This window comes from Prosopis cineraria, unplaced genomic scaffold (assembly GCF_029017545.1).
Source record: "Prosopis cineraria cultivar Desert tree isolate PC_DT_omini unplaced genomic scaffold, ASM2901754v1 PC13, whole genome shotgun sequence".
In the NCBI taxonomy this organism is placed as follows: domain Eukaryota; kingdom Viridiplantae; phylum Streptophyta; class Magnoliopsida; order Fabales; family Fabaceae; genus Prosopis; species Prosopis cineraria.
In genome coordinates, this window is record NW_026555344.1 from 16,375,681 (window position 1) to 16,392,032 (window position 16,352).

A 16,352-nucleotide genomic window follows, 5' to 3' on the forward strand; every position below is an offset into this window, starting at 1 on the left:
ATGGAAGGTAAGAGTTATATGTAGCTTACCCGCTAAGTAACTAATCAAAAGCACATTCTAATGACTTGAAATGGCTTGCCCTAGCCCATCAACCCTTCTTCTCTTCTCCTCTTATGCATTTTTAATTTCTTCCTTTTGAAAATCACCTAAAATTCATGAATTAAGGGGTCATTTTTTAGTCCATGTGCTGCGGCATGTGGCACAACAATAAGAATTCTCACCACACACACTTGCTTTGACCTACAATGCAACCTTCTCATCTATACCTATTCATACAATGTCCCAATGAGTCAAACTATTAAGTAATCATCCAAATCTCTAATCCCATACTAATTACCACTTTACTCTCAATTAACAACTAATCATCGAATTAAAAATTTAGGATGTTATATATTAGCTTAGTTAAGGTCTTAGAGAGTTAAACTAAGCTTCTAAATCTAGGTTTAAGGTTTTTATAGTGATTTGAATTTTTTGATTGGGGTTTAGATAAACCCTAAGTGAAATTTCAGAGTTTTGGAATAATGTGGTTAAAGGGTTAGTGTTATTAGTGTGTTTAGGTGCTAAATGAAATTAATGAAGTGTATTAGAAGTGTTGATGGTGTTAATGAGATTTTAGGTATAGTGAGTACCCAGAATTAGACTAAAAATAGGTTAATTAGAGTAAGAATTGATAATTTAATATTTAACCTTATATATTAAATAGTGATCATTCCCCATTGTATGAGTAGACATTGGTGAAGTTGGTAATTGACCACATTCACCTTTTTTGTGACAAAAGGGTTGAGATAACCAAATTATCTAAACTTATTATTTGCATGTTTAGATAGTTTTGTGAAATTGTGAAAATTTACTTTATACTATTAGTAGAAAATGATTTAAATTTAGAAACCCTATGTGAAGTGGAATGTGCTTATATTTTTACATATATGATATTTTGAAAGACTTATATTAAATCCTATGTATATGTGTATATACTTGCAAAAATGTATGAGCTATTATGGAAATGATTGTTATAAATAGATTACATATGTATGGCTATGTGTGCAAATGTTGAACATCATGTTTGGGCATGATCATTATGAGAGGGTGGGAGTTCACCCTAATATTGTCAGGAAACATTATTTAGAAATTCATATGGTATACTGGCATCGTGGAGGCTCCGATGTTCAATCCTATTCTTGTTTAGAAATCCCGATACTATTTGAGATACATTGGGCATTCAACACCCTGAGTATTTGTGGAAAAGGGAAATCTGTGGTGAAGGCTCTGATAAGGGTAAAGGGAAGGAAAGTGCCATTGAGATTGGTAAGGCTTGAGTTTGTATAGTCCTCTCTTTCTTTCTTTTTTTAATTGTAACAAATTTGTATTAAATATGCGAACTTAGGATCATGTTATGTTTTGAGGTCACTTGCATGAGAAATATTGTAATTGTGAGTATCTCAGCCTAGGACAATGTAATTGTGATGAAATTGTTATGAGAGGTTGAGATATTAGTGCAAGTAATGCTGTTGTGTTGTTTATGTATTAGAATGGTTAGGAGAATTGTTTAATGTGAATTATTGTTACCCCTTGAACTATGGTGAATTCGAGATTTATTGGCCAATTTGTATTTAGAATAATATTATTGTTGTATGCTTGGTTTATCAGGTGGTTTATAGTCCATTTAAGTTAGTTCAAGTGATTCTATGGCCATTGGCACTGGTTTAGGGATTTTGGACACTCATGTTATAATTTTGAATTGAAAATGGACCAAATTATTTTCAAGTATCCAAATCTTTAATGGTAAGGTGTATGGTTGTGAAACTAGTGCCAATAGCTTGAGAGCTCAATGAGCTACATGTGGACACTTGAATCACTGAAACTGAATGTTGGATGGAAAAATGGAACACTCCAAAATTTGGCTAAAGGTGCTATCATGATAGTTGCATAATAAGAGACTTAGTCCTTTTATGCCATCTACTGTGGTGGATGACATGTGCACCGTAGCAAATGGAGCATTTTGGAAGTTGTCCAAAATGCCATTTGTGATGCTTGATTGTGGTTATTTTGTTTCTATGCTTTTGCTATTATGATTTACTTGTTTTAAACTATAATTTAAGTTCAAATATCATTTTAAAAGGGTTTCTTGGGATCTCAATCTTTTAAACTTCTCTTTAACCCTTGTGTTATAATAACCTCATATAAGGAATTTAATTAATCCTAGTTATCATAATGGTGTTATATGTTTTGTGTTCTGTGTCCTGTTAATGTCAAGGTAGACATTATATCTTTCTCTTGATTTTGTAATAATCAAAACACATAGTTCAACAAGTGGTAGTAGTGTAAATTCTTCCAATCAAATCCAAATGGTAGTGAAAAGTAACTATGTTATTCCCTAAGTTTTCCTTTATTTTATATTTATGAGATACTTTTAGAACCTATATTGAGTTTATTACCCTACACTCTTATAATATTGTATGACTTTTGATATGTGGTTAACATAGTGAACCACTTATGTTATGACTTTTGATATATTGTTAACATGTTGAACCGCTTACATGAATTTTCCAAAACATAACATAATATTTCCATTATTCAAGCATAATTTTCATTTTCACAAATACAATAAATACTTAAGCAAATATATGAGAAAATTTAGGTTCCTAGTTACCTCCACCCTGTGAGTCAATTCAAAGGGCACTTGTGGATATTCCTCAATTCAAGCTTCCCAATGTGCTCAAGTGGTCCAGATTGTTAATCTACAATTAACATTCCTAACTTTATCAATTTCTAATAGTAAACATTAATGCATAGCTACTAATAGCCTCTCATAATGCCCAAAACACATTTTGTTAGTTAAATTAGACATTCATTGATGTCATTAGCTTTATTAGACTCCCAAGAGCCTAAATATACCCACTTATTACCCATTTGATATATAAATCATTAATTCATCGTCAAGGTTTTCTTTAAACAACAAACCCCATAATAAAAATCATTCAGACCATAATCATAGGTTTAGAACCTTAGAGAATGTCCTAATAGCTTCATTAAGTTCATTAGGTTCGAACATTAATACCCTACTACAAACATCACCACTACACACTCAAAACTAAGTTGTTTGAAAACTTTAAGGGTCTGTTTGGTTCGAGGGGAGGGAAGGGGAGGGGAGGGGAGAGGAGGGGAGGGAAGGGGAAGGGGAGGAGGGGGAAGGGAGGGGAGGGGAGCTCCCCCCCAATTTGGAGGGGAGGCTTTGGAGGGGAGGGGAGGGAAAATTTTAAAAATTTCCCCTTCCCTCCCCTCCCCTCCCCCCAACCAAACGGGGCCTAATGCAATTGGTAAATAATGAATGTGTTAGTAAATCTCTTACCCACTCACTTAAATGAGGTTCTATTTATAATGTTTGGATAATTCTAGCTGTTAGAGACCTCAACTAGCCATTTATAAACATTAAATTGCATGTATGAGAATAGAACCTAAGCAAAAGCACTTTATTTATGAAATGCATTTAATGCTTTATCAAAACCTTAAGCTCGCATAGGTCAGCCTTACCAATGTGAGGAAGAGTGGTTCAGTTAGGAATAATGAAAACTTGAATTGCAAACACATAAGGGAATAGGCTTGGTCAACAAGAGGATGAGTTTGGTAGAAGCACATGCTTTACTAAAACTTTAAGACTCGCATGGGTACATACTTTCCAACATGAGGATAAGATGGGCAGAAGCAAATGCTTCTCTAGAACATTATAACTCATGTGGATGACTCTGTGCCAACGAGAGGAATAGGTTCAAGACATGTATGACCTCTTGAATTCATTGAAAAACATGTAGTCACAAACCAAACAATGTGAGTGAGACTAAGACAAGATTTGAACACTTAGAAAGAATTGGATAAGGCTCTGGTATCTAATGATCGAACAAAGGTAAACTTGAGTATAACACTAAAACATGTGTTGGAAAACCTTGCCAATATTTGAATTAGTAGGAACAAAGACTCAAGTTGCAAAGAAGGCTTAAAACTTATTAGGGACAAAACTTGCACCTCGTGAGGATGAGATAACCAGAACCTTGGTTTCCTCCTGAACATTTAAATTCACATGGGTCACTTCTTGACCTTATATGTTCTAAGTGATCAAAACCAAGTTTCCTTTTAAGGCTTAAGAACTCACATTGGCACAATCCATGCACATGCAAGTTTGAGCACCATAAAAGCACCTATTATGGAGCTCTAAACTTTGCATTTTCCATACTAGCACTCTAAAACTTATAAACTAATCCTCTCATAGTCTTTCTCCTTTTCTTTCTTAGGTTGGTTTTGTCATAATTGATTTTATAATCTGCACAAATAAAACCTTACTCGAGTTTTGTTTTCATCAAAACAAAGTATCTAATGATAGAGGCACTTATAACTTACCCAATGTTGTCCAAGCTCCAAGTAGCCTCTAAAGATTCCTAATGGCAAGTCCTAGCAAAGCCCTTACCATGCTCCTTCTCCGTCTCTTGTTTCCTTTCTATTTTTTTCTCCCTCACGCATCTAATTTAACTCCTAAATTCGACCATCCACCACAACACATGTTGCATCTACCACAATGGACAACACAGTGAGGTTAGTCCAAGATAATGTCATCCATTTAAGCTCAAGATGGCCCAATAACCCCTCTAGACCCAATCCAATGCTGCTTAAGAGTTCGATTATGCCCATTAATGATCCATATACACATTTAAGTTAATTAACTCATTATTATACCAATGAATTAATCCTAATCAAATTTCTAGGATGTTACACCATAATTGATTGGGCAAAATAATGATATCTTAAATCCAATATGAAATTATGTATTTATAATAGTCTCTTTCTCTTACATACAAAACTAGGTGGGAAATTCATCATTCTATTTTCTCATATTATGGAATGAGAACATTGTGACCAACATGGACTAAAATGATAGATTAAAATTATATAAGACATATCATTAATTTTTTTTAATCATAAGTTTTTTCCTTTACTCACTTTAATCATAAGTTTTTAATCATTAATTTTTTAATTAATGTTGAGCTTCACACTTATTCTTTCATAAATAGGAGCAAAGTTGAAAAAGTTAAAAACAAGTTAAATTTTTAGACATATTTAATGAATTTTATGATTTGTTTTTATTCCATTGAAACATGTTAAAAGTAACTTATATATAGAATTTGATAAAAGGTTAAGAGTCGTTTTTCTTCTTGTACTATACATAAAAGGTCAAAAATACCCCTAAACTTAACTATGGGTTAATTTTGTCTTTCAACTTTAAATTTTCCTTCATGATCACCTTGATGTTAAAAACACTTAACGTTCATTAGTCATCAATGGGTCCTACTATTTGTTGATATTTTTTATCAAGTTAAGGGTCATTTTTGCTCCTCAACTCAAATATTTTATAATAAAAATATTAAAAAATATAATGTGTGGCTCACTAAAGATCAATTAACGGTGAGAAAATGGCAAGATGATGAGAAGGGGAATCTTTAAAGTTGAGGGACAGAGTTGACTTATAGTTGAATTTAGGACCATTCGTGACCTTTCATGTATAGTTTAAGGACAAAAATAACCCTTAATCCTTTGATAAAATACCTTCTAAAAGACTAGGTGGATTTTATTTGGGAGAATAGTAACGAAGTCCCAAAACTTAAAATTTATGACAATTAAGTCCTAGGTAAAATTTTCTAAAAAAACTAAGTTGCAATTATTGATTCAAACATTTACAAACAGTAATCTCAACTGCAAACTAAGAGCTATATTTAAAATTTAAATGTCTTATTTGCACTTAGAACTCTTGAATTTGTGGATATCTAAATTAATATTTACAAATGATTTAAACAAAATAGTCAAGAATTTAACTGTCATAAATTTCAAATCTTGAGACCTTATTGTCATTCTCTCATTTCATTTTCTAAAGCACTTTAAGATAAACTAAATATATATGTTTTTGAAACACATCAGATGCGATATCATAAATTGAAAATATGTCCTATATTTAGGACTAAGTAAAAATGTTATATATTAAAGATATGAGGAAATGTTAAAAAGATGAAAAGAAAAAAAGAAAAAGGAAAAGAAAAGAAAATCTTTTAAAAAAAATGAATGAATATGTTCTGATTCATGCTTCTACAAGGTGAGACTCTGCAGTCTTCACCTACTTTCAATTATTATTATTGTCTTTCCCTTCATCAATGCCATAATTACGTGGATTAATTCATCAATAATTCTTATATACCCTTCTTCAATCATTCTAGTTTCTATTAATTATGAATAATCAAAGGACCAAAAATTTCCACGAGTTTTATTTTTGGTTATTTGTGGGCGATTTTTCTATATATTTTACACAAAGAGCATGAAGAATTTAGCTCAAACACAAGGCCACATTGTTAATATAAAAACATAGCGCTGGGTTTAGCTAGTCCACCCTTAGTGGATCAAGCTTTAACCCAAACCCACGCCCACATTATTAGATAGGGGTTTATCTAGATATAAATGAAATGCTGGGATCCTTAAGTGCAATATTCCAGGCTTTAAATGCAATATTCCATCACCTATGTATAGAAGTTATATGTATATGCTTGGGAGATATACATGGATGGGTGAAAAACTAACTACCTCATTATGCACATAAAACAGAAGCACTAAAATCTCCTTTTTCCCTTCTCTTTTCCCGTGCCTTAATTTGTTGTGAACCAAAGACAGACGTCATGTAACTTCGTTCATCCACGTAGAAATAATAACCAATGCAACTAGCAGCTATGTTTTTATAAAACTCACATAGATGAAGCACCATTTTTGGCCAACATAGAGAGCATCATTGTTGACGGACATTCATAAAAAAATTGATGCAATTACACAAACCAAACACTAGTTTTACATTCTCCGTTACACCTCAATTAATGGGGGATTCGACTGTACTTTATGTGCTAGTAGTATCATTGCACATTTTCATCTCAATCCATTAATAGCTATTTAAGAAAGCTATCTTGGCTTTGCCAAAAAACAGAACGAGACTTAGCTTGGCCAAAGAGCCAAAGTAATTGTTCTAAACAAGAAGTTCATACTTCAATGATGATCTTGAAGTCTCATAACAACTAAAATTACACTCTCTTTGAGCTATAACATAAGTTATTATTAACTAATTTATATTTTTAAAAAAGAAAAATGATATTAAAATCTCTTTGAATTATTTAAATGACATTTCGGTCACTCAAAATGCTATAATTTTCTTAAAGTTTCAAGGGACTTTTTTGTTACTAAGAAATTAATATAAAAGGCCAAATTGCCCTTGATTGAAATAAAAATCCCAAACCTCAAAATAAATATTTGCGAATTGCTATTGAATTCTTATAATTTTAGGATAAAAAGTTGTGAATATTAGAACAACTTGTAAATAACAATTAATATTTGCAACACTTGAAAAATATTAAAATTTCAGATGCAAACTTGCAAATTGTCATTGAATTCTTGTGAATTTAAAAAAAAAAGTTGTAAATTTTAAAACAAAACTTGTAAATAACAATTAATATATGTAACACTTGAGAAATATCAAGATTTCAAATGCAAACTTGCAAATTATTGTTGCATTCTTGTGAATTTAAAGAAAAAAATTGTAAATCTTAAAGCAAAACTTGTAAATATCAATTGATATTTGTAACACTTAAAAAATATCAAAATTTTAAATAAAAGCTTGCAAATTGCTGTTAAATTTTTATAATTTTAGGAAAAAAAAATTGTGAATCTTAAAACAAAACTTGCAAATCAAGTGCGTGAAGTATCTATTCTGAGCTTATGATTTTTATTTCAATTAAGAACAGTTTGATCTTTTACATTGATTCCTTAAAAATTCCTAAAGACGTTAAAAAAATTATAACATTTTGATGGATTAAAATATTATTTATATAATTCAAAGAGATTTTATTATTATTTTTTCCTCTAAAAAAAATTAGTTAAAATCTTGACTTTCTAAAAACTTTCACACTTTTTCAATCGAGTCCTTAAACGTGATAAGTATAACATTTGACTTATTCAAAACATTATCATTAATTACTTAATAAAGTAAAATCAATATATATATATATATATATATGTATATGTATATGTATATGTATATGTATATGTATAACAACTAGCCAATGCCCTATATTTTGAACCAAACAAAGCTTTTAAAACACAACTTATGTTGTGGTCCAGAGAGAATACCATTATACCCACTCTTCCAAACAATGTCCTTATTCCAGCAAGCTCTCACTTAACATTTAACACACAAATTAAACACGTGGTCAAGCTGCATTACCATCTGCCCAAGAATATATTTCGAGATGATGGATTATGACAAATAAAATTAACATAGCTTGCACGTTGTCCATGTCCCCATGAGATTTTTCTTCAGTCAACAGCAACAGTAATAGCAATAACAACAAGTCCTCTCTCACTAGATGGGATTACCAACATGGATCGTACGATACCATAGTACTCTATATTTTTCTTCAATCAGCAGATGGGCAAAAATTAATTTGAATAATGCTATAAAAAAAATTAATTCGAACAAGAAGAGTATAGCAGTTTCAAATTACAATACATCTGTTTGCTATAAAAATAATTGCAAGACCCTTCAAAATGATAAGTTACAATCTATAATATAAAAACCTCAAACAAGACTCTCGGGTTAGTGCTTGTGTATGAGCTATAGATTGTAATGAAAGTCAAATTGTTTAGAGTGTTCTCCAAGACTATAATTAATAATGAAAACTTGTATTGCTAGTGTATTGTTATGGTCTGTGGAACAAAATCGGCTGAACTACTTATAATTTTGACTTCAATCAGAACAATCACAGCAACAGAATCATATTAGATAAAAGATTTTTTGTAGACTCTCACGCTACTTTGCATTACTAATGTCCATCCTACCTGAGCGGTATGTGACTTGATAACTTCCTTTGCTGCTTTACATTTAACAGTTTCTTCACCAGCTATGGCTATAGCTTCTTTCAGCTGCTTGCTTGGTATTTCTAGCTCAATTCCTTGAAGCTGAGCTTGGCAAGCCAGATTTTCCACCTAAAAGAAAAGAGTGATTAGGTTTACAACCAGACAACCACGTGAATCAGCTACCATCAAGTAATCAAGTATTAAAAAGGAAGAGAGTGGGGGGGGGGGTTCCTCACACACAAACAGAACCCATGCATCAAACAGTCAATTAAAGACCTTAAAAAGCTATAGGTTGAGCAAGCTATTACAAGAAACTTTTTAAAAGTAATTGATTGAACTTTCCGAGCCAAAAAAGGTAAAGAAAAATTCCCATTGTCAATTTTGTATATCTACGTGGACTTTGCAAAGCAAGGAACAATAATTGTTATAGCTTAGATATGAGCAGATGGGAATACAGAATCTCCTTTTCTTTCTAATACAAGCTTGCGTCACAGAATCCGACTGCTCCAAACATTAACATTACCAAATACTCTTTCCTTCCTGGACAATTTTTCATCTTTTATTATTTAACAGAAATGATAGAAGATGACCAAGTCTGTTTGAGAGGCTGGAACTTGTAAGCCCATAAACATAAAGATTCTACACTGAAAATTAATGTAGGCAAGAAAGGAATGTTGTCAATAAATGGGTAAAACAAATTACCTGCGCTCTTAATTTAATATCCTCCTGATTGATGCTATCATTTGTCCTCTTAGCATTATCCACAACAATCTTTAGGGAAGTAAGTGCCCCCAGTGTTGGGGTTGGAGTAGTTGAACAAGGTCGGCTGGGCAAGCTGGAAATGAATGGGGGATGGTTCTTGGGGAACAATTCTAGATCCAGGAACAGAAGCTGAAAAAAAACTTCTTCGATGATCCAAATACAGGATTGAAAGATCTAGAACTATCAACTGCCCCTCACTGTTCGCCTCCATTTGGAGCAGGCAAGACATGACTACAGTTGAATTCCAGTACTTTATTTTAATTCGAAGACCTACTTTCCACTTGCTTCAAGGATTCCATTGAAGAGAATCCTGCAAGTTGATTCTGAGATCTTGAATCCAACTTATCATCCTTATAATAAACTCCAATGATCCCTGATTGATACTTCCTCTTCTGCTCAAGAAGAATGAGAAACAATTGTCAGACACGACAAGGTTTGTTTGGATTTGGTTCCATTGAGCTTTAAGAGACTTCATAAAGCCACATGGATAACCCAAAGATTAAAGACAGAATAATCTCATAATTCATATTAGCTCTTCAGGATTTTGATGAACATTAAAGAATTATTCAACTTAGTTCAGATATCCTATTAATATAACCTATGCATGTCATAAAATTTAATAAGGGAACCAGATATATTTTTAGTTTTTTACAAGTGTACATCTCTTTAGTCAGTGAAAATCTCACAAAACTTCCAGAGTAAAGAATAATGCACACGTCCATTTACTGAATGTACACATCCAACCAACTGAAATTACTTCCACTGCGGCAGAACTAAATACGTACATTGTGAAAATGCTTATGGTGATTTATGAAGTTTGACTTGGAGTAATGATTTAATCACATGATATTTGGTACCAAAATAATCAAAGTTCCAAACCATAATGTTAAAGGGATTTATGTCAGAGTTAGCAACATTAGATAGCTGTGTATAGAAGTTGCAGATTCTAACAAAACTAAAGGAAACCAAATCAATATGACATGTTAGCAATGGCCAATGATGTAGCAACATAAGATGCAAAAGTTATACCAAGATTCTGAGCAGGGTCAGAGCTTAAGATTCACAATGAAAGAACTTGTCTATCAGTATACTTTGAGGATCCTGAAACACGAAGAAATTGTATTACACCATCCTACCCACATCCAAAAGAAGAATAGTAGTCAAGGAATTCAAGTGATGTTTTTTCCTTTTCATTTTGTCTGAGAATTCGATAAAGCTTCATGCAAATGAAGAAAACTCTAGAAAGAACCTCAATTGAAGTACCGAATTGTTAGAGCTGGACCCAAACCCCTTTTGGGAATGGTATCTCGGCAAGCTCCCATCCAAGCAAACTGCACAACAAGCTCAAATTACACAATTGAGTAATACACTTCACCCTTGAGCATTGTTTTTAATTATTCAGAAATGAAGTGATATCAGGTTCACATGCATAATCAAACATGAAGAAAAAAATCTGTTTACAAGAAGAAGCCTCACCCACTTCATCAATTTTCACTTTAGAAATAGATCCACCTTGCTTGACTGGAGTTGACCCCACTTTATGCCTTATTGTTCCTGAAATTATAGTGATAGCAGCCGACACAGATGTCAGCACACAGCTAATTTTTAATCAGTTACCTAAGATGAGAAACCCATTTTATGCTCAAATGACAACTTTGATAAATAAAATGCAAGTTTATACTTTACATGGCATAAGTGAAGAAAAATTAGTATGTCTAGTATGTCTAAACCTTGACTATTATATTTGAGTAGAGGAGTTCAAGTTGTCTAGCAACATCTTTTCTTCTTGATTTTACTTTTGTTTTTGAAGCCCTGTCTTTTCCAGCACTAAAACAAGTTGAAGTTCTTTAAGGATCTAAAGAAGTAACATGTACGGCCCTTAAAACTTGTACAAGTTTTCCAAGCTAAAATAGTAAATATATATTCATATAAATGTGGTGTATTGTTGGCCATATTAGTTAGCAGTGGTACAAAGGTTTCTCTTCTAAACTACATGGAATTCCAGTGATTAAGGCATCGGCATATACCCTGTCACAAAGACAACGTGATTTTGTCATTTTGTTATATGTATTTCCTGCATGAATACAGTTTCATCAATGCTAAGGTAAGTATAAGCACTATGCTGAACAATTTCAGTACAAGCTTCAAAGTAACATGTTCATGTAAATGTTTCACACTTCCATTGGGCATATAAAATGCCTAAGTCAAAGACTTAATAAACTCTTTAACCATACACTACAGACAAAAGCATCAAGGTTCCCCATCTCAGTTGAGTACTCATCAAAGCCAATATTTTATCTCATAAAATCTCTTAGGTTAAGAGAGGAAACAAGCTTGCAGGGGTTCAGGGACTGCAGACTTGGAACAGAATGCAGCAAACCATGCTTCTTTTTTTGGGATTTTTATTGAGGAGAACATTTTAAAATATTATGGTGAGACAAGATAGTTAACTTGATAAATTTCAAGTAAGTCAAAGCAACTTGCCTTCTAATCTTCAAATTGCTCTCTGTTGTATCACAATGCAGCTGGCTAGAAAAACAACTTATGCTTCCGTATTTCATAAAGCTTCTCCTCCATTCACAACAAGCACAAATTTTTAGTGTTGAACACAAACTCGTTATAAGAATAACTGCCAAAGATCTTGGCACTTACTCTTTACATGCCCAGCTGATGTACAACCAGATTGGAAAATTCATCTTGAAGTAGGACCACTATAAAACAATACCACCAATAATCATCAACTCATGTATTCTTATCAAGTCGCTCAATCAAAAGTGTGTATGTCTGAGGATGCAATCGACACCCTTTCTTCTCCCAAAGACTTAGAATCTTGAAACATTCATCAAAATAGCCCCTATCTAATAATCCATCTATAAGAACTTTCCAAGCCACTTCATCATGATTGTACTCACTATGGAGTAAAGCAGTGAATGCTGCTTCAGCCTTCTCTTTGCTTCCTTCATCACATAACCCACAAATAAGCACCTTGCAGGAATCCAGATGTGCCAAATGGCCAGCCTGAATCATATCATCTAGTATTCTCACTGCATCCTCATACATTTTCAACTCACAGCAGCAACTAAGAAGAGAATTATGAATATCTTCAGAAGGAGACATTCCACCTTCTTGCAAATGATTTAACAACTCATGGCTAAATTCAAGTTCCCTACCTTGCATAGTCCTATAATTAGCTTGTTGTAGGTGTTAATATTAGGCACGCAACCATGCGCAACCATTTTCTCAAATAGTAGAGATATGATATCAAAATCAGTTGCCTTCCATAAAATAGCCATATCAATTGAGCTTGCACCTGAAGCAAATGCACTTGGTTCAAAGAAACCATCTTTCATCTTTTGCTTTTCCTTTACCAGATGCTTCAACAAAAAGGCATATGTTTGATGAGAAGGTTCACAGCCAGCATCGAACATTCTCTTAAGAATGCCGAAAGCACAATCAGTCAATTGCATGCGCCCATATGCATCAATTAATAATGTGTAGGTCAAAGAATCAGGAATGATTCCATCTGCCTTCATCTTAGCCATCATGTTCTCAGCTTCTTTTACCCTTCCTTGAGAGCAATATGCATGCACAAACGTTGTATATGTATATACATCAGGCTGACATCCAGATGATATCATTGTGTTAAAAATCCTATCAGCATAATTTAAGTCACCGTCTTTCAAGATTTGCGCAATCAGACTTGTATATGTTTCAGTTGTGGGCTTCAAATTCATCTTTAACATTTTATTAACAAATAGCATTGCTTCACGAACTTTTTTCTCCTTGCACAAGCTATCTATCAAGACATTGAAAGTGATTGAATTTGGCAAGTGTTCCTCAGCAATTATTCCTTGAAACAAAGAGACTGCATCACCAATCTTCCCAACTTTGCAATACCCATAAATCAAAGCAGTATACATTACTTCATTTGCTTTTATATTTTTATCCTTGAGGGACTTTATAAGTTTATGAGCTTCTTCCACTCTCCCTACTTTGCACATCATGTCTATGAAGATACTGTAAGTCCACCCATCAGGAACTAGACCATTTTCAACCATCAAATTAAGCAACCTATAAGCATTATCCAACTGACCTACTCTGCCCTGCCCATGAATGAGTGAGTTATATGTAACAATTGTTGGAGATAGTTTGTGCTCACGCATTCTTTCAAACAACAACATTGCCTGGTGTGTGCCATTAGCTTTACAAAACCCATTGATCAATTCATTGTATGTCCGAGCATTAGGAGTACATTTATTTGATTCCATCAAACTTAAAATTTTTAATGCAGCTTCAGTCATTCCCTCTTTACTATACCCATCAATTAAAGCATTGTATGTGACCACACTAGGAACCAAACCTTTCTTCAACATTTCATCAAACAATTTCCTGGCATCATCAAGATTCCTTTCCTTACAGAAGGAATCAATAAGCACAGTATATGTATGAACATTAGGTTGACCACCTCTTTCACCCATTTCATTAAAAAGTAGTAAAGCTTCCACTTTCCTACCCAACCAACACAAAGCACATATAAGAACTGTATAAGTGCGAACAGTAGGAGAACAATTATCCTCACCCATTTGTGAGAACAACTTGAGAGCCTCATCAATCTTCCCTGCCTCACAAAAACCGTGTATGAGATTAGTATAGGAAACCTCATTCCTTGGACAGCCCTTATGTGGCATAAGTTCAAATATACTGTAAGCAGCCTCTACATCTTTATTTCTACAATGACCCAATATCAAAGAAGTGTATGTAAATGTATCTGGAGAGAGACCGGATTCCAGCATCTTACTTACATATAAATCAGCCTCAACCAAATTCCCCAACTTACAATAACCATTTACCATTGTATTTAATGTATAGATATTAGGCGACACCATATCGTCCAACATTTTCAGGTACAGACTCTTCATTTCATCAATAAGATGAAACCTTGACAAAGACATCAGAAGTACATTATTATAACACTTAAGGGTGAGCTTGAATGAGAATTCTCCCTCACTATTTAAATTCAATCTCAGCAATAGGTCCCGCACAAACCTCACATCTTCAACTGAATCAGAAGATTTAATCATTGAAATCCGAACATACTCTGCAACTCGTAGTAACTTATTACGTACTAAAATATTGAGCATAGAAGCATAGGAATGAACATTGTGCTTGTATCCTCTCTTTCTGGCAATCCAATTGAAGAAAGCTAAAGCAGTTTGGGGATTAAGATCAAGATTAAGAATTTTAGAAACATGAGATGGGGTTATAGACGGAAGTATATTCTTAAGGGCTGGCTGATTTTGCCAATTAGGGTGCGATAGTATTGAGAAGAGATGAAAGGAGGGATCCGACGGTTCTGGGTCTACAGTAAGAGGTTGAGGGAGAGATGCTAGGGAGGATAAGTGCTTGCATAGGCGATAAAGCAAGAAGGACTCACTGGGGATGACAATGGCTTTCAAAATTTTCATCTTGCGGCATGGCACAGTGGTGAGAATGTGGGGAGATGAAGATGATGATGACGGAGAATTCAACCTGTGAAAATCAAACATGCAAAACCAACCATGTTTGAGTTCTCAGCAATGCAAATCCCAAGTTCAAATTCATATCCCCCAAAGTCCAAACAAGAGGAAAGACCTGTTTCAGAGAAATGTCGTCAGAGTTAGATACAGTTATGGAAGACAGTCCACAAAGTATCCACCAAGAACAATAACAACGATACTCAAAAGAACATAGCTGCCATTGTAAAAATTCTCCCACAGGTCCCCAAATCCTATAGTAACTGTGTTATAAGATATAATGGTTTTAACCGGTACATTGGTTTCAGCCATGACCATAGGCGGACCTATATTACACTAAGTGGGAACATCTACCACCACTGAAATCTCTAAAATATGCAAAGTTGATATAATACCATTTATTAATTTTTGTTCCAGATGCTTTGACACAATTCGAGCCAGGTCATTTACAAGATCATACATCACAGATACCTTGAAAATTTTAAGATTCATAAACAGAATGCCAATACACAACAAATCCAACATTGCAAAACAACACAATGCAAATCAAACAAGTCGCTAGTAATCAAATGAGGAAAGCAGAAGTATAATAGCCAATTACGCACCATTCAAGCAAAAGCTAGCAAAAAATAAATAAATAAACAAACTCACTCTGTAAATATTCCCAAATTCAAAAGCGTCAACATTTAAGCAATTACATGACCATATTCTAAGTCAAATTAAAATGAAAATTGTAAAACAATGCAAGAACAAGCACGCAGGGAACAGATGACACGACGAACAAATTCAAATCTAGATTCCAAGCCAGATTGAATAAATCAATCTCACCGGTCCGAGGACAACCGCGCAGGGATGACAACGGTGCACTGCATCCGACGCAGTTCTGGATGCTTGTTCGTCGACGAAGAGAGATGGACCCGCCACTCACGAGATTGTGCTTCGTCGGTAGGTCGAAGCAAATAACAAAAACAATTTTTTTTTTTGTTTGTAACAACAAAAATAACTGATTAATAACCATTTAAATATATGTTTAAAATCTTCATTCTAAAATATACTTTTAATATTTTATTTTTATATAAATTTTATTTTAATTTTTTAACTTTATAAAATATTTTTAATCATTTAAAATTAATATTATTAATTTTATTA

At 33.5% G+C, this 16,352-nt stretch overlaps 1 protein-coding gene and 1 pseudogene across 1 annotated transcript; both read right to left on the reverse strand.

Annotated features, from left to right (window-relative positions):
• Positions 1-8,507: 8,507 nt before the first annotated feature.
• On the reverse strand, positions 8,508-11,325 carry LOC129289927 (PH, RCC1 and FYVE domains-containing protein 1-like; annotated as a pseudogene).
• An 851-nt stretch (positions 11,326-12,176) lies between these two features.
• LOC129291222 (pentatricopeptide repeat-containing protein At5g65560-like) lies at positions 12,177-16,148 on the reverse strand. The gene is given in 3 exon segments (XM_054928482.1): positions 12,177-12,839; positions 12,842-15,321; positions 16,032-16,148. Coding segments are annotated over 2 exon segments (2,802 nt in total). The 5' UTR covers positions 15,237-15,321; positions 16,032-16,148; the 3' UTR covers positions 12,177-12,432.
• Positions 16,149-16,352: the final 204 nt, after the last annotated feature.